We start from the raw sequence: 25279 nt of genomic DNA on the forward strand, positions 1-25279 counted from the left end.
GAAGCGGAAGCGAGAGCGGGCGCGGCGACGTACGCCAAGCTGTACAAGAGACGAAGGCTTCGATGGCATCGTACTCGTGCGCCTCCGCTCACGGTGGCCGGCGGCGCTCTCCTCGCATTGACTTATGCCTCCCGCGCAAACTTCGATCGGACGATTGAATAATAATATCCGATTCTGGTATACCTAATTTATGTTAGAATATAATGCTACGTATCGAGAGGTTTCATCGGGCGCGCCCAGTCCGTCTGCAACTAAAAACAATCCGATTGTTTTCCCCCGGGCGACTTGCAAAAATATTTCATTAATAGATTTTCTGACTAACTGACTTAACGGGACTTATTTACTTTTTTTAATACGAATTTCACGTTAAGGAGTATACTGGTGTAATGCGTAGAATGTTTTATGTTTCTAAAATATATAATGTATATCTTTAACACGAAAACGAGATTCAGAAATTTTGCTTATTACCGTTTGTGTACACTAATAACGTTTATTTACATGTTTCATTGAAATAGAAACATTTAAAGGGTGCCTAAGCTTCCGCCACTCTTAAATATATACAAATATACAGAAGAAAACACTACATCAACTTCAACATCTTTGTCGTATGTCTAATAACATCCATTCAACTAAATTTCATTTAATTTTTTTCCCTACCTATGCTGATAGCCTTGAGAGGCTATTTTAGCTTCTCCTTGACATGTAGATGAGCTCACCGGACTCTAGCCGGAGTGTTGCTAACACTGGCCCTAGCAAGAGCAGTGCTTCACAGAATCTACCACCGGATCGGAAACATCGGAAACGCGACCCACTGAGATCTGGCGAGAAACTCAGTGGGCAATTTCATTATTATATCTTATTAAATCAAAAATAGATTTCTCGCAATGCAATAACTTTTATGCCCAAGGGCTGACCTAATGTTGAAGCACGTCATTAGCAGACCACATCACTTTGTGAAGTTCGGCATACAATAATGCTCTGGAATGAGTTTTAAGTGGCAAGATCGCCTTTTGCAGCAATTACTTAAAGTTCATTGCGCCACAAAATTTGTAGAAAATTATGGGTTCACACGTATAATGTTTTCACTTCGTATCGTAACCGTGACCGATGTATCTAACTACGACTAGATCGATGCATGTAAGAATTTGGTTGATTTGTACCGTTACATATTACTTGCCATCTCAATTCAGTGCGAACCTGTCATTATGAATAGTTGTTTTATAATTTAATATTTTCAAAAGCCACGTAGTTTGCCGGTCCTGTATTAAATCGGAGAACATTCGTTCCGTAAGTATTTACACGTACTAAATATAAATTACTGTCTAAAATGGGAAGTGCGAACAAAAAAATTCAAATTGCTGTGCTCTACTGAAGTCTACATATCCTCATATTATTCTCAGTTGAAAAAACTTTAAATACGACGACCGTAGAACATTCACATGTCTAACGCAGGCTGGCTAATGCACTTAAAACTTGATTATTATGTGTAATATTGCTTAGATTATAGAGCGGGAGAACAAATTATGTTAGTCATGTCTGAAGGCATTGTTCGCGAATACATCACAGAGTCAAGTACCTCGAAATTGAACTTTTATTCCCGCATTCTCGCTTAGTCGACATTAATATATTTTTTGTAATTGTAATGCACGTTGTTAATGTATGTTTCTGTAATAAAATTATTTTATCGATAGATTCTTTATACGCGCTGACGGCTGTGTTGATTACTGTGATATTATCAGGCCGTCTCCGTATTCAATACATACAAATATGAGTGTTAGAAGGCTTTTACTTTGTCACGACGGCTGCAAAACTGTTTGTCTATTCAAAACGACTGTCGTATTCACTGATTGATGTACTTAGAGATAATGGACACAAAGTATGCATCTTAGTTTACTATTACGTTTGTGAATGTACGTTTTCATTTTCTTTCTAATGATTGTTATCTAATAACAATAATTTCTAATGCAAAAGTGAGTTTGTTAGTTGCTCTTTCTTTCGCGCAGCTAAGAAGCAAAAGATATAGACGTTGTAAGTAAAAAGATAGTTTGTGCACCAGATGGTGACATAGACCAGTTTTATTCCAAGTAAATGTTATGCGTTTCATAATATTATTATTAGTAATTTAACGCGCTTGTAACCGCGTGCCACGGCTAGTTTAGTAAATACAACTCATTATTTTCAGTGGCTTCTAAAATCCACAAAGAACATTTTACGGCACATATAATTAACTATGTTGGTTTATGGATAGGTATTTATAGAACTTTTCTTTCCTACCTATGCTAATAACCTTGATAGGCTATATCAGCTTCTCCTCGACGTGTAGGTGAGCTCACGGGGCTCAAATCAGTTGTGTTGCTAACACTGGTCCTAGCAAGAGCAGTGCTTCGCGGAATCTACCACCGGATCGGAAACGCGACCCACTGAGAAGATCCAGCGAGAAACTCAGTGGGCTGATTACAGAACGCTTGCCGTTGTACCATATGTAAACTCTAGTTGTTTTATTTAACATCACTGTATTTATACGTACGTTTATCACAGAATGTCTACGAGGATCTTCCGTTCCGGCCTATAAGTCAATCGCTTTAAACCAGGAGCTCCCAAAGTCATTTTGTCTACTGCCTATTTTAAGAATAAATTATTTTTTAGCGCCCCCATTTTTTCACCTACTTAAAAACCACTAAAGCAAGAGCTCAATAGTTGTCTAAGAATGTTCCTAGATGTAATTACAAATCGCCTCCCAAGCCTTTACACACCACCCCTTTTTTTATGGGTCTCTTACCGCCCCCCTTTAAGCTGCCCACAAGGGGGCGTCATCGCCCACTTTGGGAAAGGCTGCTTTAAACATATCGGAATTATAAGTATTTTTGTTTTATCAACGCATAAGCTGCTCATGATACTATTATGACTACGCGTTTCATCGCCTTAAAACTATTCAACATTACAAAAGGTCTATCTCACATCTGTAGATAGGATCGTCAACGAAACGCCGCCAATACGCTAACATTCATAGAAAGAACATCGATAGCTAGATTGAGCATAGCAGAAATACAAACATGTATAATAAATCTTAAATGTATAAATTGAATAATAATATCACTTCTAGCATCAATAGAGCTCGCACAAACATCTATGTAATAAATAAATAATACTTAATTTAACACAACAAGGTTTTGCGGGTCTTAAATAAATTAGTCTGAAGTACATTTTACTTATTTTACCAAGAAACAATTAGTTCTAAACATTGTCGATGTCCGTGGAGAACGCTGACCTTTTTTCATTAAATGGACCACGTTTTAGTGCCTCTATAAACCTACATCTATACTAATACCTATATATAAATCTACAGTGGTTTTTACGGATGTTCCGTTATAACTACTGAAACATACATCCGATTGACTTGAAACTTGGTATCCATGTAGAAAATACATGGATTTAATGGATAGGCTAGATGAATATTTATATGAGTGTTGAACTTCCTACACCATTGCGGAGGCGTTAATGATGAGAATCTTTGGGGGGGTGAGAAATAATAATGTTAATTTTAAATACCCAGCGAAACGGACGGGGGTACAGATAGTATTCTTTTTTTTTTAAATAAAGTTAAGAAGGTAGGCAGGAAGGCTAGCTCAAAATTTACATGATGACGGTTAATACCTTAAATGTCCGTCACCGCGAAAACTGTAAAATATTCGAAACGTTAAAAATAATAAACACAAGCTTAAACAGCAAAAGTAGTTTTAATTATACGTACGACTCACGAAAATCTATTTACTGATTAAAAGTCGAAAACTATGTTCTTATGATATAAATTTATATAAGTAACAAGCTGACCCCGCAGACTTGGTAGTGCCTCAATAGATAAATAAAAGACCTAAGCTTTTATATAAAATAAACTTAAAACAAACAAAATGAATCCGACAGGGGGACACATCAAAGGAAAAACAAAATTGTTATTTTTATTTAACTCCGAGCATTTTCATATTTATCTACCTTTTAAACCTTTTCTGGACTTCCACAAATAATTTAAGACCAAAATTAGTCAAATCGGCCCGCCGTTTCTCGAGTTTTAGCGAGACTAACGAACAGCAATTCATTTTTATTTATATAGATAAAACAAAAAACATTTTAAAAATAATAAATCTTCTCAATTAAATATGTTCAGGTAATTTTGTTCTGTAAAAGAGTGCTTACGTGCACAGAATACTAATCGCCTATCTATCGCCTAAGCGGAATAAGATTAAGGAATGTCATTATCCGAGTCAGACCGTGTGTCCACTCCGTTGGCGTAGCGCGGAAGCAACTGGCGTAGGCACACGCGCCGTTACCGTCAACGGTCATTAAATGACCACTCTTAATTATCAACAGTTACCGCAGACTACGCTCGTATCACTCGGCCGTGACGCGAAACTCCGCACCGTAACAGACGCACCACCCTCGGCAGTTTTCCAATCACAAACTTATATAGTAGTAATAAAACGCGTGCAATCACCGCGCATACGTTATTTGCATGCATAAAATGTAACATTATAACAGCTCAATTCAATAAAGATCTTAAAAGTAGAATAAAGCCGCTCTGACGACGTCTTTCATAGTACAGTTAGTAAAATAACATGGAAATCTTTGTGGTTTATTTTAGACTAGCGACCCGCCCTCGCTTCGCTTCGGAAACATTAAAACACACATGAAACAAAAAAAAAAAAAAGTAGCCTATGTTCATCAGGGAAATGTCGGCTTCTAATGGAAAAAGAATTTTTCAAATCGGTCCAGTAGTTTCGGAGCCTATTCGAAACAAACAAATCTTTCCTCTTTATAATATTAGTATAGACAAACAGCTTAAAAAAATTGGATAAAATAGAAGAAGTTTGCAAGCAACGTGGTGCAGGAGCCAGATCTCTCACATGATAACGCCCGATGCAAGCGCCGGATGCCGCGATAAAGTTTCAACTGCGCCCGCCCTTCTCTAATTACAAACACTATCGCAACAGGAATTCCGCGGATATACAAGACAAACCGCACAAACCAACGCATTGTCTACTCGGCCTTCCCGCAAAGTGCGAACGCGCTCACGATCCTAATCGCCTGTCCCGGTCCCAAACAGAAACAGATCCCGTTATACGATAGATTCCCCTGATTAAACACATTATTTATTAAGGCATCAGGTATTTCATTTCAACACCTTTGATACGTCTGAAGGTAGATAAATGTCAACTAATATCAAAATCAATATACATGCTTAATTTATTGACTTAAATACGTATAATTGAAACAGTGAAAAGTAAACATATTATATAAAATATAATTAACCCGTTCATTCCAGGCATGCTTTAAATAATCGTTATTTTTTAAGACTCATAATTTATTGAATCAGTTTTAGCACAGTATTAATTGCAATACGAAACCGTTTTTTCCATTGACTGGTTTATAAATTTAAACATTACCACCATTGAGATCGATTTTTTGCTTTCATTAATTGGAGACCTTAAAATCCTGACAATCAATATTATTGTGTGAAGCAATTAAATTGAAAGCGGCGTAATTGACCCCTTTTAATTCGTAAAGTCGAAATCGTTAAATACAGTTACGAAAGGCTAAAGACACAATCGTGGTCATTCATTTTTGCGCGACAAAAACAATGATAAATTACTGACATGATCCTGAATAGTTCCTTGACTTTCGAACTCGCCGGTGGGCGACGCCGGTAACTGATTTGGAGCCACAAAACCGTATTATCGGTCAGTTCATTGTCTTTTTTGCTGAAATCAATCACGATAAGTAACTTTTTGTAAGTTGTTTGTTTATCCGTCTATTTTCCAGTGACAGCGTGCAAAATTTATCATAATTGAACAATGAACTTCTTGATCTTTCCGTTGTAAAATAAAATGAGTCAATATTTTTTTTTAATACATCTATCAAATCAAATCAAATCAAAAATTTTTTATTCAACATAAATGAAAGTACATACTTGTTGAACGTCAAAAGAACTATCTTAGTAAATTTATACATTTTTACCATCTTCTCTGTAGCCACCTTAATCTACGAAAACTTGGGATGAGTGAAGGCCAAGAAGAAGAAAAAGATCAACCACTTATACACAGATTTTAAAACAGGTATCAGTTTTTCTCAGTGGTTATCTTTTTCGGACAGAACTTTTCAATGAACAGACAGACGCTTTCAAATTAAACTATCAAGAGTTGCACTGAGTAAAAATGTGTCGAAATTTTTAAAGTAAATTAAATATTTGTTTCACGCGAAAAATACACCCTGTATACGTTTTTTTAATAATAAGAGCCCTATAGACACCCTGTATATACAAATATTCGAACAACATATTAAATAATTCAACGAAAGAAACTCTTTTTCCACAACTTTTCGTGGCGACCACATCATCGTTATATAATTTTAGATTTCTGATAAAATTTCTCATCCTTGCACTATAAATCTATTAAAAACAATTCTTAATTTCCCATCCGTAACAAATACATCTCTCGAGGTTATAATCTCAGTATTTAAAAGTACATCGTACGTAAATCGCTACTTCTTGCTAAACATGCACGGTTGGTACTAACTCAAGTTCATTCACTGACTGTTCATGTAGTCAAACAATTATGTAGAATTTTATCGTCGCTTTTCCCACAGCTGTATCGTCAGTGTGAACTAAGTTAGCAAAGATTTATGACTACCGACTGTCAGCTCGGATCCTGGTACTGTGTTAATTGTTCATCAACTCTGCTAACGTATAATATCCGCTTGGAATTTAATTTAACTGTATCATATTTTTTTATTAGAATTTATCTATAACAAGGGAAGAATTTACAAAACGATCATTAGACCTGTCGTGTTGAGATGGATGTGTGGAGTGACAAGAATGGACAAGATAAAGAATGAGTATATCAGAGGAAGTGTGAAAGTAGTCCCGCTAATCAACAAATTAAAGAGCGGACGGTTAGCGTGGTATGGACATGTGATGCGTAGAGAGAAGATGCATGTGACTAGGAGATGTATGAAAATGGTAGTGCAAGGTAGAGAGGTCGACCAAAGAAGACATGGATAAAGTGTGTGAATGACGATATGAGAGAAAGAGGTGTTGAAGTGACGGTTGATAGAAGAGAATAGAAGAGAAAAATTTGCTGTGCTGACACCACCTAGTGGGATAAGGTGAAGAAAAAGAAAATATTTTTTTTATTAAAAACTGTTTGTTTCAACCAACAACTATTCAAAGTATTTTCTCACTGATAGCTTCTCAAACTTTATTTTAAGATTGCCCATAACGAAAACTCGTTGGTTCTGATGAGTGAAGATAGCCTGCTTATGTTTGTACATAAAGAACTTGTTGCGCAAATCTGACCGAGCAAGCAATTTTTTTTATGTCGTTAGCCCTACAGTGGTTCCGCGCTGTTAATTTGATGAACGGAGTCTGGTACCCTCATGTTGATCACAGCCCAAGTGTGTTTGTTATCTTAAATAGCGATTTACTTATACGTTAACGTCTAATATATAGTCGACCGTGTTAAAATTATAAAAGGAAAGAATAATGTTAATAAAAACAAAAAATCATCGGCTATCGCAAGTCGCGTTGGCTTTACATAAAAATTTTAAAGTATTCGAAACGTAGTAACTAATAAACGTAGTAACTAGGGACAATCAAAAAAAAACCAAGATCAAACCGTAAAAGTAGTTTTAATCGTAAATACAATGAATTATAAAAGTAAAATTATATGTAAATAGCCCTGATGGAATGCACTAAACAGCTCTTGCATGTAAACAGTCTGAAGGCCTTAAGCTTTAGATTCTCGAGTGAAGTGAAAGTCTAGTGCAGGGTAGTCAGTTAATTTGCATCTAGATCCAGTAACGGACGACAAGATAACGCTTATATGCCCGAGATCTTTAAATCCACTACACTGGGCAATATTATGCTCATCACGGTACGGCAATTTTAAATTTCAGAATGATATGCGGTTAAATTAATTATTACAGTGTGTAATCGCTTTACAGATCAATATCAAAATACTATAGTTAAAGAAATAGGTCAAGTAATTTATTTATTGTTGTGCTATTGCGATAACCAAAAATTTCAATGTATATAATGACGTAAGCACCCTGTAAATAGTATGTTACATTTGAGTCAGCAAATAACCAATCAATGTTCTGTTATAAAAGTCATAGACCTTTCGTACGAAAAATGTTTCTTATTCTCGTTCGTAAGCTAAATTGGATACGGTACACCGAAGAGGATTGTATAAAATTAGACTTGGTTTGTTTTGATGATGAACTATTTGTTGGTTTTCATTTCGGTGCGTTCATCAATGTAAATAAAGCAAAGGATTCACGCAAGAAATACTGAACCTACAACGGAGACTGTTGCGATACGTCGACGTTATCGTGAACTGCTTTAGAATTCGTTCACCTCACGTTACGCTAGACAGCCTCCTGGTCCGTCATTGTCTCTCACGCCGTACAAAATGAGAATGATCCTTTGTTCGTTACACTTTGTGTACAATGTAAACTCGACCACCATCGACACATTTAACACTCACTCGCAAACCTAAAGCTCACGCATACGAACCTCATTCCAGACTCAACGGTATACTATGTTCGTGATGCTGAGAACGACCTATGAAAATACTAAGAATGTAACGCGATTCAAATGTTTTTTTTTTTTTGTTTGTTTATTATATTAGCTGCTGCCGAATTATATGGCACACAAAAAAATAATAGTTTATTTCCTGCAGACCGTTATTGAATTACAGACGCCGAAATGCCGTTCAGACTTTCACTCGGCGAGGAAACGATTTGCATCACGCATTTTATCCCGAGCGTTACTTTCTCACATTAGGAATAAATATCGAACGTTTGAGGCGAGAACCAAGTTCAACAATACTGGAACAGATTCCGTTAATTATCTGCGCTGTAGCTCACTGAGTTTCTCGCCGGGTCTTCTCACTGGGTCGCGATTCCGATCTGATGGTAGATTCTACGAAGCACTGCTCTTGCTAGGGGTAGTGTTAGCAAATTCTCAAGTTAAGCCCGTGAACTCACCTACCCGTCCGCGCATAGCTGGAATAGCCCCTTAGGTTACCGCGAATAAGTAGGGGGAAAAATCACGCTGTTTCTAATAATTGTTAACCACATATTCTGTACAATATTGAACTCTGAATGTGTAAAAAATTATGCGAACACATTAGCAACCGCTACAGCTACAACTTCTACAATATCACCTACTAGAGTATCAATCACTGTTATAATTTTATAGAAAAAATAAACTACAATTTTCAGTGTGAAAGACACAAGAGGCCGCATTAAATTCACGAAAGAAGCTTGTCATATTGAATGGCCTCAAGCTATATGTACATACACCCAGAACCTAAATGAGAAATATCTTTAAGAAATACCGACTTCGACCGGAAATCTAACTCACGCCGCGTACCGTATTAGTTAGAATCGCTAACTATATAACAGACCAAATATTAACACACACACACAAATCACTGCTTGAAAGAATGCGTAATAAAAAAAAATTATATTTAAATTTTATTAATTGCATAGATGATATTATGATTAGATATAAGTTTTCTCACTTTACTAATTTAAAGTGTAATTTAAATATATTTTCCTATTTTTTTCGTATTTAAATATTTCTTAACATTCATGTTTCTTTGCGTGCTAAAAAAGCTAACAGTATCTTGAGATGTGATAGTTTGATTGACTTGTGTTTTCCTTGAGGATATCAGCAAATAGATAAAGTTCCAGCTGTCCACGATCGTGAAAACTATTATATTAAGGTATTCGAAACTTAGAGAATAATAACTCAATGAATAAAGAAACGCAAGATTAAAATGTAAAAGTAGTGTTAATTTTACCTAATACGTATCTAATGAAGATATAATTTACGAAAAGAGTCTAACAAAAAACATATTAAACATCTCGCATGCAATATTAATAATGTTACCAACTATATTACAGTTGCCATATCAATTACTTAGAGCGCGCACTAAACACCATCGAATAATGCTATTATATCCACATTAGAAGAGGTGCGGCACGCCATAAACACATTACAACCATCGTAACACGGTCACTTCGTTCTCGACCGTTCAGTTTGTGTATTTACAACATACTTTTACACCGAGTTCGTCTTAATTTTACACTAGCGTGCGAAATATTTTTTTTCGAATGATTCGCTTGTTTTCTCAATACGTGGAGTTACGACGGTCGACGTTAGCGTTATCGAATTTTACCGTTTTCAATCAAAAAAGATCTGGGCGCCTTATGAAATTGCAAGACAAAAGTGATTAGGCACGTTTGCGTCCCAAATTTTAACGTGAAACAACTTCATGCAAATAATGTTGGCACGCCACTTCAATAGGTACCACTTTCAGACGAGTGTCTAGAGTAGTCTAGACAGACGGCCAGATGAGAACACTCGATACATTCATATTTAAATTTTGGAAAAGAGCCTTGCAAACTCTTACCTTTTAAGCATTCAACATAAAGTAAGGCCCGACACAATGATAGGAGTTAATAATAATGAAAGTACGGGTCGCGACCTTAGGCTCCCAGCCGTAAATCGAACGTAGATGTCGCATCGTGAGCACACGTCTATGTGCAATGGCTCGACTACCGGAACAACCTTGTTAACTCTTGCCTCTGTAATTAATCATGGGAGACTTTACGAGAGAACATTCCGTAAAAAGCACAACCCTGTTTTTAAAACACAGCGAACATTTCTTATAATTAATTTCACGTTACTGTTGAAGATATGACTCAAAAAAAACTAAACGCCTGGAAAGAAGTTGTTTATTTTTACTTATAAAATAGTAATATTGATTTGAGTTTTCTATAAATAATATATGTACATTTTTTTTTACAATCGGTTACACCGCGATTAATTTCTTTTTTTCATTAGATGATTCTTATGCTCCTGATGTTTTTCTGGAAGAGATCAGTCTTAGTGATAAGAACTTTTTTGGCTTAAATGCTTTATGTTTAGTTTGATTTTATATTAGTATATAATAAGGCGTGCTCTACTCTTAAATTAAAGCAATATATAACATCGCTAATTGAAACAAGTGAGTTAAGGTTTTATAGAAGGTTTTAATTTGAAGTTGTTCCCGGGAATATTAAACGAAGGCCCACTTTAGAGTTTACAGTCTCTCAGTTAAAATTTTGCACGACATATCGCGTATTCATTAATCGGTTTACTGTACAACGCAAATAAAATACAGTTACGTACACATTTAATCAACAGAATGACGATTAATGTGATCACTTTACGTTGACATTAATCGCATTGCTACAACTGTCCCTGTCATTGGATCTCGCATGGCTTATTTTAGCACTAGCGAAATAAAGTCAAGTCATTACCGTAATTTATTTGGAATTCTTGTAAAAACACATCTCCTCGTTCGGTTTAATTAGCCATCGGAAAGTTATGTTCGTTTCCCTATTAGCGAAATTTGTCTTGTGACAACTTAAGTGACATAAAATTAAATGGATGGCTTTTAAAATTAATGATCGAGACGTAAAAATAATTTATGTTTAAAAAAATAAAAGAGTTACAACAATTCGCCACACAATAAATAACGTTATAAGTTTTGCGGTTCTACAGAATGATAACCGTTTATCGATTAATGAGATGAGATGAGATGAAATGAATTATAATCTCAGTAAAATGGTGATCGTTTACTGAGACTTTTTAGTGAACTTTTTGGAGGATCCCAAGAAGTTACGTTCAGTGACTTTGTTTGATTTGTTTTTCGATTTCTTTGAAACATTTTCTAAATAGTCAATGCTATGCAATATGTCTCGTTACAAACAATTTACCGTCGTATATTATAAAAATTCGCTTTAATACATCTGTAATAAATTTGCACTGTATCAAAGATGTAATGTATTATATTATTATAATGATGAAACGAATTGCATTGGGTGAGACTGATTTCATAGATTTCGACGTATATAGTAACCTTTTTTTTTGTTTTTTAATGCGGGCAAATCCGTTTACGGTTTGCGGTCGAGGGAGATAACAGAGCGCGTTATGTCGGACTCCAGCGCCTCCAAAGAAGTTTTTTTTTTATTGCCTTTGTAGGCAGACGGGCATACGGCCCACCTGATGGTGAGTGGTTACCGTCGCCCATGGACTTCAACAATGCCAGGGGCAGAGCCAAGCCGCTGCCTACCAAAGAGGGAGAAGAAGAAGACAGAGGTTTCCCAATTCCTCCGCGGAGACTAGCCTTGTAAAATGCGTGCGAGGCACCCGCCCCACAGTAACGACTACCGATTAAAACTCATCGAGCTCCACCACTCCGACTGCACGAAACCTACGATACAGCATAGTGCGCGCCACATTGCGCCGCCTTACCACCGGACCGAAAGCCGAGCACCGGGTGCTCCCATATCCGGCATCCGAAGGCTCCTACAGGAGCTGAACGGGAGCTTCGCGCATGCGCCGCCCTCTCCGCCTTCTTAGCTGAGGAGCCGAAAAGGGATCCCACTCCCTTTCGCGATCCTCAGCCTCACGGAACGCCATAACCAAGTCGCAAAACTTGGCCATGGTCTCCCAAGAACTGTGGTCCTCTAAACATGTGGGCGATAACAGCCGACAAGGAGAGCTCCCGCCATAGGGTCTCGATGAGATCTCATCGCGACTGCTCCCAGCGCGCACAAACTTCGAGTGCGTGCTGAGCGTCAAGCTGATACAGTAACCTAAAAGTGAAGATAGAGCAACCAATTAATTCAGTTGAATATATTTTCAATGTACAGCCTCTAAATGGAGTTAATACTGCAGCTTGTAAGTGAACATAGAAAATATGTATACTTTTAATTTTTGGAAAGATAACAGAGACAAAAATCTCAAATATCACGAGGTATTCCTGTGTAACATTTTAAAAGATGAAATAAACAGTGAAATATTGTTCATTCGCATTTCGACGGAAATGCTAAAATTACGAACTAATTAATGCGATCTCGGGATTTCATTTAGCAAGAAATTTAAGATACAAAACATTTTGTTACAAAAATTTTGTCTTTGACAGCCGCAATCTGTATGTATATTTTTTGCAATAAACTTAAAGTGATATGGGAAATAGGATTGGTAAAGTGAATTGTATACATAATTATTATACAAAAACTCTGTTATCTTTTTTTTATTTTTAGGAATTTGCAGATCTTTTGGAAATTTTATATTTTCAAATTCAAGCAGTAAATATAATTTATGGCATAATTGAAAGCAAGCGTGCAAATTTCATTGAAATAGATGCTGATACAAAAAGAATAACATTACCTAAATCTCATTAGCGTCTAAAACGCCCGAAGTATTAGATTACATGCTTTATAAAATATAATACAAAATAGCGTTTAATTTAACTCATAAATTGAAGATGATTGTTACTAATAAATTAAATTTATACAGTCAAAATTACCGCTCAACAAAAAGTTACAGATAAACACTAATTTGCGGTTAGTATATGTATTTATGATTCGGTTGTATAGTAATAGACAAAATCGCAAATGATTTCATTCTATGAAAACATTTCGATAACACTACGAGTTGTTTAATTTTCTAATCGTTTTGTGGAAGCAAAGAAAATCCTAAAAAACTTATACGAATACACAAGAGCTTGATGAAAAATGATCTTTGATAATACAGAAATCTGATAATATTCAAATCTTCTAAACATATCTTAAAGAATCACTTTAAGGAAATAGTTAAGTGTATGATTGCGATAGCCACTTCTGAATTTAAATTATTGTGAACTATTTGATTTCAGGGTTGACAGTGCCCGGTTATTTATTTAGTTAGTGCCAATTGGGGTCCATGGGTGGTAATGCAATTTTTTTCTGTCCAAATAAAACTGCAGTAAATATCTAATACTACTACTGAAGCATGATAAACAATTATTTTAAGGAGCAACCATGATCGCGTTTATGCACGATCCTCTGTGACAAATCTAAGAAGAAACTAAACGGCAGATAATTTTCGCTGTCTAATGCGACATAACCACGCGGCCAATCAGAAGATTATATGGGAATGCCATTGATAACCGCGATGAAGCCGGCCACTTTGTTTTATAACTTGACTTGTGAATAGCGTACGGTCTGCACGGCTCGCGGTCAATAAACGCTAATGATAGCTTCGCACCTAGCGCAAGCATTTGAAAAATATCATTGCTTTAAATTGTCATAATTGCCTTTTTCGTAATGGCATCTGAAAATAGTCTATAATTGGCGGTTTAATTATTAATCTCGTTTAAACAATGGAGTTTTTCAAAAGTAGTTAATGCACACACTTGAACTCCCAGAAAAAGAACGCGAAAACGCGAAACAGAATAATTAACATTTATTGTATTTTTCGGCCAAGGAGCGACTCTGATATATTTAATTATTTAAAGAGCATATCTATACAAGTATCTTGAACACTTCAAAACTCTTGTCCTTAACAATACTATTCTCACGGGGCACGTTTACCATGGCGTTACTGTTATTTATCATTAAAAATATTCATTTCTCTTTAAGATATTATGCAAATTAAGAATATACCTACACTTAATAACTAACGCTGGATAAAGCTCAAGTCGTTTCGTTCAAATTGAAAATAAAATTACCATATAAATTCGGTTCCGTTAAATTATAACATCAGCTTGAATCAAAATTAATCATCAACGCGTTTTTGATGAATAGATATTTATGTTTATGAAATACAGGTAGCATTGTCGGAATCTGAACTACGATTCTAATCTTATATCTGGCTATAGGAACATTGACAATTTTGTTCAAGAATAGTATTTTATTTTTAATCGGCAACTTGAAGTAGCAATGATCGCAACTAATAGTTTACTGCTTCGGCGAGGGGCAGTCAATTATATTTGTTGTCGCACTTCATATCTCGCGCAGCGCAGTGATTTACCCGCCACCTGTCGTTGTTTATGCGCTATGATAACCGCACACGAGCAACTCCCGAGATCTAGAAATACCGTCGCGGCGTCGCGTAACAAAATGCACCACAATTTTGTTTCAGTAGTGGGCACTCTTTGTACACGTAACTTATTACTGTTCAACAATACTCTTTGGGTACGTGCTTGTTTGCCCTTCTAAATTAAAAATGAAAATGCGACCCAGATCCGAAATGCGGCTTGCAACAAAAAAAATAAAAAAACATAGCATAGTGATCGTGGAATATGTTAGTAAATCTTCCAAATTCGCAGATATTTGAATGATGCACCCCAGCACTTATTAAATTCTCGATAAAAAAATATCTACAATCTTATTGTAACTAGTAAAATTTTGGTTTCAGACCCTATTTCAGAGGCGACGTAAAGAAGTGTTGAAAATAACTACTAATGAAATCACGATCCAATGCTGTACATAATTTTGGCACGAAAACGCTTACTTTGTATGCTTTAGATACGTTTCGTATTCAGTAGCTAAACATGGATGCTGTGCATAAGGGTTTAATCGTGTAGCCAAAGTAATAAGTTGTGTATTTCTCCAGAGCGCGCCACAACTAGAATCACTAATGAGAGCGCAATTCAAATCAACTGATTTATATGGAGTGAGCTATTTCACCGACCGCTGCGTACATATTATTTATTTATAATCTAACGGCCGCTTAGATAATATTCAAATCTATTACCGGGATAAACGGATACATATAAATTATAAATGGAAACAGTCACCAGTTCCCTGTTCAAGTACACACTTTTTGTCGGCATATTGTTCATTCTTGTCATCACTAAGATTCGCTTAAGTGCATTATTATTCTTAACTTAATGTTACTCGAACGCACCCCGTCTATATTATGATTAGATTTTCGTTCATAAATTTTGCTTATAAGGTGCCGTTTTCTGTTGGAATCCTGAGCATGCATTGAGAATAAACTTTTTAATCACTAACCTTCCCCGTGTAAATTCGTTTATCCTTCTAATTAAAATCGAGCACGTATTTCAATGCGAACGAAAGAGCGCATTAAACTCGTGACACTAAACTCAGTAAATGAGCTAACTCTTAATTAGCTTTAATACTATAAAATTAAAGGCGTACAGTACCGTTGTGATTCCGCTCAAATCACTGCACAGAAACTGCTATTTCTACATTGACATTAATTATTCAATCTATTTTCTTTAGACGTTTATGATAAATTAAAAGTATATGATATATAAAGGTCAAACTAAGTAGGACTGCTTAGTTTTACTGTTGATTGAATAGTTTAATGGGTCCGATATCAACGGCAAACACTAAATATCACATTACAACAAGAGATGATTCTGTTTCTCTAGTATTCTCTAAAAAGAAACGTTCACAATTTTTTTTATGCTAGATTTAAATGTTATAGTATTTTCAAGGAATAAATTGTGTTATATTAAGTACGTGACGTCCAAACACAATACAAATATAATGTTACTGTATCATTATTCAACAACAGAGACGGTGATTTCCGTAACCTAATCCTTAGTTCTCACCGCCACTCTTTAATTAATTCAAAGAGTCCGTGGCAAACGAGTGCGTATCGTTGTCCCCTAGTTTTGTCCTCAAGTCTTTGTTAATGTTAGTGTTCGTTGCGCATAAATGGAACGAGACTTGTCGACTGCACTGTCCGATAATGGAGTGTTTTGTTTGTAATTAAGAACGCGGACAGAGAGTCAACCGGCTGTTTGTCCATTACCTCGAAAGTCATAGACATATTTTCAGAGTGGTTGGATTGTTTAAAACAACCGTAAACCCGGCGTGTATTAATGAACTCATGTTATAAATGAGTCGTAATTTGGTATTATGGAGACATTGATTATAATAATTAAATATGAAATAAAATTGTTAGTCAATTACTTTTGCATGTTTATGTTTTATGTATATAACTGTGAAACGTTTATTATCAATGCTAATGATTGGGTACCTATGTAATAAATCAAAATTAATAAAATAAATTGTTATAGCACAACCTATCGTGCCTATTCTAATATAATATTCCCGGTTTTACTCGATTGTTATCTAGAAAAAATCAAATAAGACCTATAATAGTTCTTATCAGCTTCAGTTTTGTTATATGTTAATCCATAATGTCTGTTTACTTCATTTGTAATTTAATAGTTTTGGTGTGTTGTAAAGTTTACTCTACTCAAGTTTTGTATTATAACTACCAAGAATAATCACCAACGACACTGTAATCGACGCTGAACACAAAATCAATTTTTAAATTAAACATAAGCTATACATTAAAATAGATTTCATACAAAATTTTATTATCATTATATTGCCCTTCTCCCATTTACCTGGGGTCGGCGCAACATGTTTTCTCTTTCCATACTCTTCTATCATATACCATTTCTTCGCTCACTCCCCTCTTACCCATATCATCTTTCACGCAATCCATCCATTTCTTCTTAGGTCTACCTCTTCCTATATATCCTTCCACATTCATAGTTAACATTTTCTTACCAACCTCATTTTCATTTAGTCTCATCACATGTCCATACCATCCCAAACGCGCACTTCTCAGCTTCTCTGTTACAGGTACCACTTTCAGACTTCCTCTAACATATTCATTCCGTATTCTATCCATTCTCGTTACTCCACACATCCATCGCAACATTCGCATCTCTGCTGCATGCCTTTCATACAAAATTTTATATGAACTCAAATTTTGTTCTATTAATGACTTTTATTTGAATAGACTGCAATGTTAATTCGAATAACACACTAATTAGCGGACACTAGGACTAGGACTAATGCACTTTCTTCGCGAAATGTAACACCAAAGCTGTATAACGATCACGACGCTATAAACAGAAGACAATTATCGTAGTTCGTGGCGCTCCGGCGGGAACTTCGTGTAAATATAAGTAGAACTTAAGTCGGAAGCATGTCAGTAGCATTGCATTTTATTACCGACCACATCATTAGCTGAACTTTACACAAATTAACATCGGAATTCTTGTTTAATTTTGTTTGTAAGTAATGTACCTCGGGGTTTAGATTAATTCCTCAACAGGGTCAAAATCTTTATGAAATAAATTTGGATTTTGTGATTCGATTGTACATTTCCTTGTCTTGTCTTGGAGAATTATAATGTAATCTAAATGTAATAAAAAGGTTTTTTTTATTGCTTAGATGGGTGGACGATGGACGAGCTCACAGCCCACCTGGTGTTAAGTGGTTACTGGAGCCCATAGACGTAAATGCGCCACCCACCTTGAGATATAAGTTCTAAGGTCTCAAGTATAGCTATAACGGCTGCCCCACCCTTCAAACCGAAACGCATTACTGCTTCACGGCAGAAATAGGCAGGGTGGTGGTACCTACCCGCGCCGACTCATTTGAGGTCCTACCACCAGTAATAACAATCGTGCCGTAACAGTCTTAAATATTTTCACCAACAATCTTTTTCATAAATATAGTCTGACCAATTTTCATGTATTGTTTCAGCATACATTAACAGGACATAGCGGTAAAGTAATGGCGGCCAAGTTTCTCGGGGAACCGACAAAGGTGATAACAGGAAGTCATGACAGAACGCTAAAAATATGGGACCTTAGAAGTAGAATGTGTACGTATGTACCTTTATTAATATTCCAACTATATTGTTATTTAACAATAGTATATTATAGTAGTAGTGTCGAAAGTTCTGAATAGGCTAACTAACATGTTTTTGTATCAAAACCCATTGCATCGAGTAGTTCGTGGACTATACACAAGGAAGCAAATATAAGTGATGGAACTGGTCCTAGTAAATTGAATGTAATAAAAATAGACATTTATGAGAGAAGATTTGTTTATTATCGGTAGCATCCGCTATAAGGATCACACCTCTATAATATTAAATAGCGAAATTAATAGAAGTTATACGTCAACTTCATGTCATTCTTTGTTTACATATTTTCACTATTCAATGTTTTTTTCTATTTACACATTTACTTTAACCTTTAAGTCCGCATCTCCAACAAATCCACCCTTAAATTCTGTTGAATTTAATTATTTTAACCTTAATTTATATGTGTTTATTTGAACATAAATTTTTTGTAATTACATATTTTTTATTTATGAGAATAGTGAAAAAATTGCGGACATGCCTATTTCTTTTTTAATAGTTGAACGATAAAAAATGTTTTAAAAAAATTGCTGAAAATACCATAAATAATATTGTTGGAAACACCAAATACTATTAAGTATACAGTTTTGAAAGCCCTCATGAAATGTCTTCCGTAAATATGACAGAAAGTGATCTGGTTGAGTCGTTTTTCAATACGAATGCGCAATTTATCAACGCGACTCCCGCAGGTGCAAACGGGCACGAGACACCCCATCGCGTCGTGCCAATCCCATAATAAATGTTACTTCACTGCTTATCCAATAGTCCTCAAATATTTTTGAAAAATTATGAGTATCAAAACTTTTTTTAATCTCTGAATCCAAAATGCAGTCTGCCCTTGTTAACTTTATTTTAACTGTATTTTTTGTAACTGTTAATTGTTTGTTAACTTTATTAAAACTTCGTACGTCAACAGGTACAGAAACAAAATTCGCAGGATCTTCCTGTAATGATCTCGTTACATCTGACGGCGCGGGCTCGACGATAATATCCGGCCATTTCGACAAACGCATCCGATTCTGGGATATACGAACGGAGATGTCGGCGAACCACATAATGCTTCAGGGAAAAGTTACTTCGCTCGATTTAAGTAGAGGTAATTTTGTTTTTGTTTGTTAGTCGCATCCCACTTCATTTCACAGTAAATTATGTGAAAGATATAAAAATAATCGTTATTAGAAATAGATAATCTGTAGCTCGATCGAGGAAATGAACTATTAATCTTAATTTTATATTGACGCACTTTAAATATGGCAATATATCATGCGAGAAACGGTTACGTATCCCATAAACGGCCACTTAATATCCGTATTATTATAATCAAAAGTTACATTAACAAGTAATTGACTACACAGCATTCGGTATCGGTATTCGTGTCAGCACACAACGTGATAGGTGCTCGCTCGGTACCCATTTCCGTTACGCGTGTCTCGATCAATCCCTTTTTTGTCAATAACGGGTCTGCGCATTGCACGAAACTTTCAGATTGATACTTTCAATCAATCACAGTGTCGGGACGTCAGTGCTTCGGAAACTGATTAAATCACGTCGATTTCGTCGTCGCCGCAATCGCGCAGACGACAGACAAATGAATAGCCTCAGTTCACAGTTAGCCATCACGCTCGATCCAGATACATCGCCGCTATCGGTGCATATAACTCGACAACTGTTTTCCCTCGAGGAAACCACTTGTAGAATCACGCCATCCCGTATTGTGTGCGTGTGACAATTAACAGTAACAGATACGGTGTATTCGTTCTGATAAAACAGTAAATTTAAAATTTTGGTACATAAATTAGTACATATTTAAAAAAAAAAACAATACAAGCGAGACTGTCCTCATGGCTCAAGGTGAATGGTGACATTCTCGTTATAATGTCTAAGGTTTCCAATTAGTACATCGTAAATTAATATTATAAAATATAATAATAAATTAATCGTAATCCTACCTTGACGGTGTAAAAGTAAAGTAAATAAATGTATTGGAAAATATTGAAAAGAATGAACTATCATATCAAAATAATTGTCAACTAATTCAATATTCAGGCGTCATCCGGAAAAACATCTCAGCTCGTTTTGTATTAAGGTATAAATATTACATAACTACCTAGTCAGGTCATAAGTATTGTCACACAGTAAAAACTTTTCTTTTAGAATGCTGGCCACAAAAAAGTTTATTGAATTCGAATTTCGAATTGTTCATGAAAATAAAAATGTATACTTTTAGAATTTTACTCATTTTTAAATATGGAGTGGACGCTTAAAGAAGACCGTGTTGCAGTTATTGCGTTGCATCGTTGCGTTACGCACCAATTCAAATTTTTAACATACTGAAAAATTTGAATATAACCAAAAGATTCGTTTATCGTACCATCAAACGATACAATGAAGACTCTAGTGTAGATGACAGGTCAAGAAGTGGTCGCCCTCGGTCTGTTAGGACTCCAGCAGTGATAAAAGCTGTGAAGGCGCGAATTCAAAGAAATCCCAAACGTAAGCAGAAACTGTTGGCCCTTCAGATGGGGTTAAGCAGAACCACGGTGAAAAGGGTGTTAAATGAAGAAAGGTGTAAAAACGAATGCAGTTGTGTATCAAAATACAGTCCTGACGAACCTTGTGGAACCTGTTTCTCATACCATGTTCAATAACAGGCACTGGGTATTCCAACAAGATTCGGCGCCAGCTCATAGAGCGAAGAGCACACAAGACTGGCTGGCGGCGCGTGAAATCGACTTCATCCGGCACGAAGACTGGCCCTCCTCCAGTCCAGATTTGAATCCGTTTGATTACAAGATATGGCAACACTTGGAGGAAAAGGCGTGCTCAAAGCCTCATCCCGATTTGGAGTCACTCAAGACATCCTTGATTAAGGCAGCCGCCGATATGGACATGGACCTCTTCGTGCTGCGAGAGACGACTGGCCGCGCAGATTGAAGACCTGTATTCAAAATCACGGAGGTCATTTTGAATAAACTTTAGTGTCATAAGAATCTATGTTTTGTTAAGTTCATTTTGGTATATGAATGGTTACATAATGAATAAACTTGTTTCAATTATTTTACATTAAACATGTGACAGAATTTATGACCTGACTAGGTACATGTATTATGTAGAACTGTTCCGTCAAAAACATAATGAAAATATAATGAAAATGCCTTCAATATTGTTGCAAGCGCATTGAGTGGTCGAGGACATATTGTGATACCTATGTGACGACGAATTTGCACCACCGCCCTACCCATTTCTGCCGTGAAGCAGTAATGCGTTTTGGTTTAAAGGGGAGGCCAGCCGTTGTAACTATACTGAGACTTTAGAAATCATATTTCAAGGTGGATGGTGGACCTAATATGGCAGAAGTGATGAGTTTATTGGATTGTTCTAGTGTGGCTTCTATTTTCTGTGATCTTCCACGGGCGACAGCATCTCCCCTCCTTTTTTTTAAATCAATATAATGAGACTTCGGTCTCTATAACTAACTTTCGTTATCGATAGTAAAATAATGTAAGCCAGCACTTCAAACTATTTATACATATATTGTATACCCCATTTCATTGTCGTGTAGCGTTAACCAATAGTAATATAATTTTAATGAAATCGTATTTTAACTATACTCGTACTAAAATATAATAGTAATGTTTTCATTAGTAACTAACTATGGCGGTATCCATTTGAAGTGTGACAATGTTAAATGCTTACTACTTTTGAAATGTTAGTACTTGAAGAGCTTAATGATAAAAAGGTTTGCGATTGTAACAAAAATACCTAATAACATTACTACTGAATGATTATAATTCCTCATTACATTTTTTTTCCTACCTAAGCTGATGGTCTTTCTTCTTCTTATTCTTCTTCTTCTTTGTCGTTTCCTCATTACTGAGGGTCGTAACCACCTTGGTCCAGTTTTTGCACCAGCTTCCTCCAATGTTGCCTGCATTCGGCCTGCTTAATGGCACCTGGGACGCTAATGTTTGTGGCCTCCTTGATAATGTCCGTCCACCTGATTGGCAACCTTCCTCGACTTCTCTTTCCTTCCTGACGTTGTGCTAACTCGAACCTTAGCATAGCCGCGTTTTGCACCACCGTATGGGAAACGCGACCCACTGAGAAGATCCGGCGAGAAACTCAGTGGGCAAATTCTTCGGTTACACAGTGAACTAGTAGATGTGACATTTGCGCAGTTTTGTGTTAGGTACACAAAAAGTAATGTTTCGTTTAATATTTACATCAGAAAATGATGTATTATTATAAATACAAAATAAAATGCCTTCATCCTTATCAAATATCCTTAAAATAAAATCACTTCTCTATTTGACGGAAACTTAGATTGCGATCACAGACAATGACTACTTTACTAAAATATCAACATCCTCTATCTATATGCTTAAGTGTAACATTCGTTACTGTACCTTTCTTAAAATATAATAAGTAAACAATACAATAATAATATAAAAATGTGACATAATATAATATAAGACAAAATAACTTCAAAAAATTTTATTAATCTAAACGGTAATTCGTAACTTCTATAATAGAATTTCTGAAAAGCTTGTATCTAAGCTAACCTAGCGAAGGTTAAAATTAAAATATAAATCTGCTTTAACTTCTTTAATAATCTTAAATCTATTTTGATAGTAATCTTGACCATTCAAGACATTGATTTTTGATAATTAAATGGAAGATCTTCAAAACATTAATGATCACTTTGATAAAAATTAGAATTACAAACCGACTCCCCTCGACAAGTTGATATTTGTATTAGCTTAGTTAGATTAACTTAGTTTTGTACCGAGTAGGACTAACATGTCAATAGATATATTAAATGGTATGTTAAATGTGGATCTAAATGAAAAAAACGTAAAGATCCCAAAAGATCCGGAAAGTTTTTGTCAAACATAAAAAAAAATACTTAACGGGTTCTTTCTTTTTAAAGGGATTTTATGACCTGGTAACTAAGACCTTTAGAGCAAAAAAATAATCAAATAAATAAAAAATCATAATAATAATAAAATAAAATAAAATACATAAATAATTAAACGAAACGAAACGAAAACGAATTATAATCTCAGTAAAATGGTGGTCATTTACCTACTGAGATTTTTTCTGTGGATTTTTGGAGGATCACAAGAAGTTACGTTCAGTGGCTTTGTTTGTACTAAACATATAAGCAACCACCGTTATTACACATACAAACCTGAAGAAACACTAAATAGCCTAAATAAAACAAATCACACAACTTCACTCCTTGCGTTCCCGCCAAAAAGTCCTAACGGGTTTTTAGCTTATTCTTAACCTATTTGTAGTTTTAGTTAAGTCCCGATATTTCAGCGCCATGATCGCGGGTACATTCAAAAACTTCGGGTAGGATGCTAGGTGTGCACACTTCTGTCTACCTTCTTTCCAGTGCTTTTTTAATTGTTAATAATATATTTGGTTTTTAGTACACTACTCATAACTCAGTACGGCTGTATATATAAATAAGGATTTATAAAGAAGAAAACCTCCTATGGACATTAATAATATATTTCTTTAACACTCCATTGGCTAATAATGATTTACTCATTGAATTAGAAAAAAGTTGAATTATGAATCCGAGTTTCTTATAAACTTCCCTCCATGGTTATTCCTGGGTACCATGACATGTCCTACTTTAGACTAGATTTGAACAGTCTTTAAAGATAGGCAGCGCCTTGGGTTGTTTGAAACCCATGAGTGACGCTGACCACTCACCACCAGGTGCGAGGTCTGTCTGCCTAAAGAAAATAAATATATATTATTGATCTTAATAATGAACTTTGTAACAGTAACTCTTCTTGTTCCAGACAGTAATTATCTCTTAGCGTGTGTAAGAGATGATACAATACAGCTCATAGATCTACGAATGAACACCATCGTGCGATCGTTCAGGTATTTATTTATTTTTGCATTAAATATATATGTCAGCCATTCGTGATCACCGAAGTATTCGAACCGTCAGAAATCGTAAAATGAAATCAATAAATCTGTCTCGAACCACGTTATCATGCCTTTGACTTATAAAATCCATGAACAAAATAATATGAATGGTCCATATTTATCGAAAACTAGAATTTGATATATTTATAGCGCCGTCGTAATGCCTCGTAAATTTTTTGTAATTTAAAAGTTGCAAGCTACTTGTGTTAAAGCTTAATCGAATTTTAAGATATCGTGTTATTTTGTTGCTGTAAATGGTGGCAGAGGTTGTAGGCAGGTACCACCACGCTGCCTGTTCCTGTCTTGATTGAAACTTAGATTTGGAACTCATGACTCAAGGTGCTTACGTTGTTGTTGTCTATGGGCTCTGGGGCTTTAGTAATCACTTAACACCAGATTGGTCCTGAACTTGTCCACACTTTTTTTTTTCTTGCATAGATTAGTGGACGAGCTCACATCCCACCTGGTGTTGAGTGGTTACCGGCACCCATAGACATCTATCACGTAAATACCGCCACCCACCTTGAGATATGAGTTCTAAGGTCTCAAGTATAGTTACAACGGCTGCCCCTCAAACCGAAACTCATTACTGCTTCACGGCAGAAATAGGCGGGGTGGTGGTACCTACCCGTGCTGACTCACAAGACGTCCAACACCTGTAATTACGCAAATTAGAATTTTGCGGGTTTGATTTTTATTATACGATGTTATTCCTTCGCCGTGGAAGTCAATCGTGAACATTTGTCAACG

General features: G+C 35.8%; 1 protein-coding gene across 2 annotated transcripts in view; it reads left to right on the forward strand.

The window, feature by feature from the left end:
• The window catches only part of Atg16 (Autophagy-related 16), a 160015-nt gene that overhangs the window by 106067 nt on the left and 28669 nt on the right, over positions 1 to 25279 (forward strand). For both annotated transcript variants that reach the window (XM_089728279.1, XM_089728280.1), the window contains 3 exons: positions 18415 to 18535; positions 19494 to 19673; positions 24397 to 24481. In XM_089728279.1, the coding sequence (XP_089584405.1) occupies positions 18415 to 18535; positions 19494 to 19673; positions 24397 to 24481 (386 nt within the window). The remainder of the gene's footprint in view (positions 1 to 18414; positions 18536 to 19493; positions 19674 to 24396; positions 24482 to 25279) is intronic.

The sequence above is a fragment of the Bombyx mandarina genome, chromosome 06 (genome assembly GCF_030267445.1).
Source record: "Bombyx mandarina strain Sakado chromosome 06, ASM3026744v2".
NCBI lineage: Eukaryota > Metazoa > Arthropoda > Insecta > Lepidoptera > Bombycidae > Bombyx > Bombyx mandarina.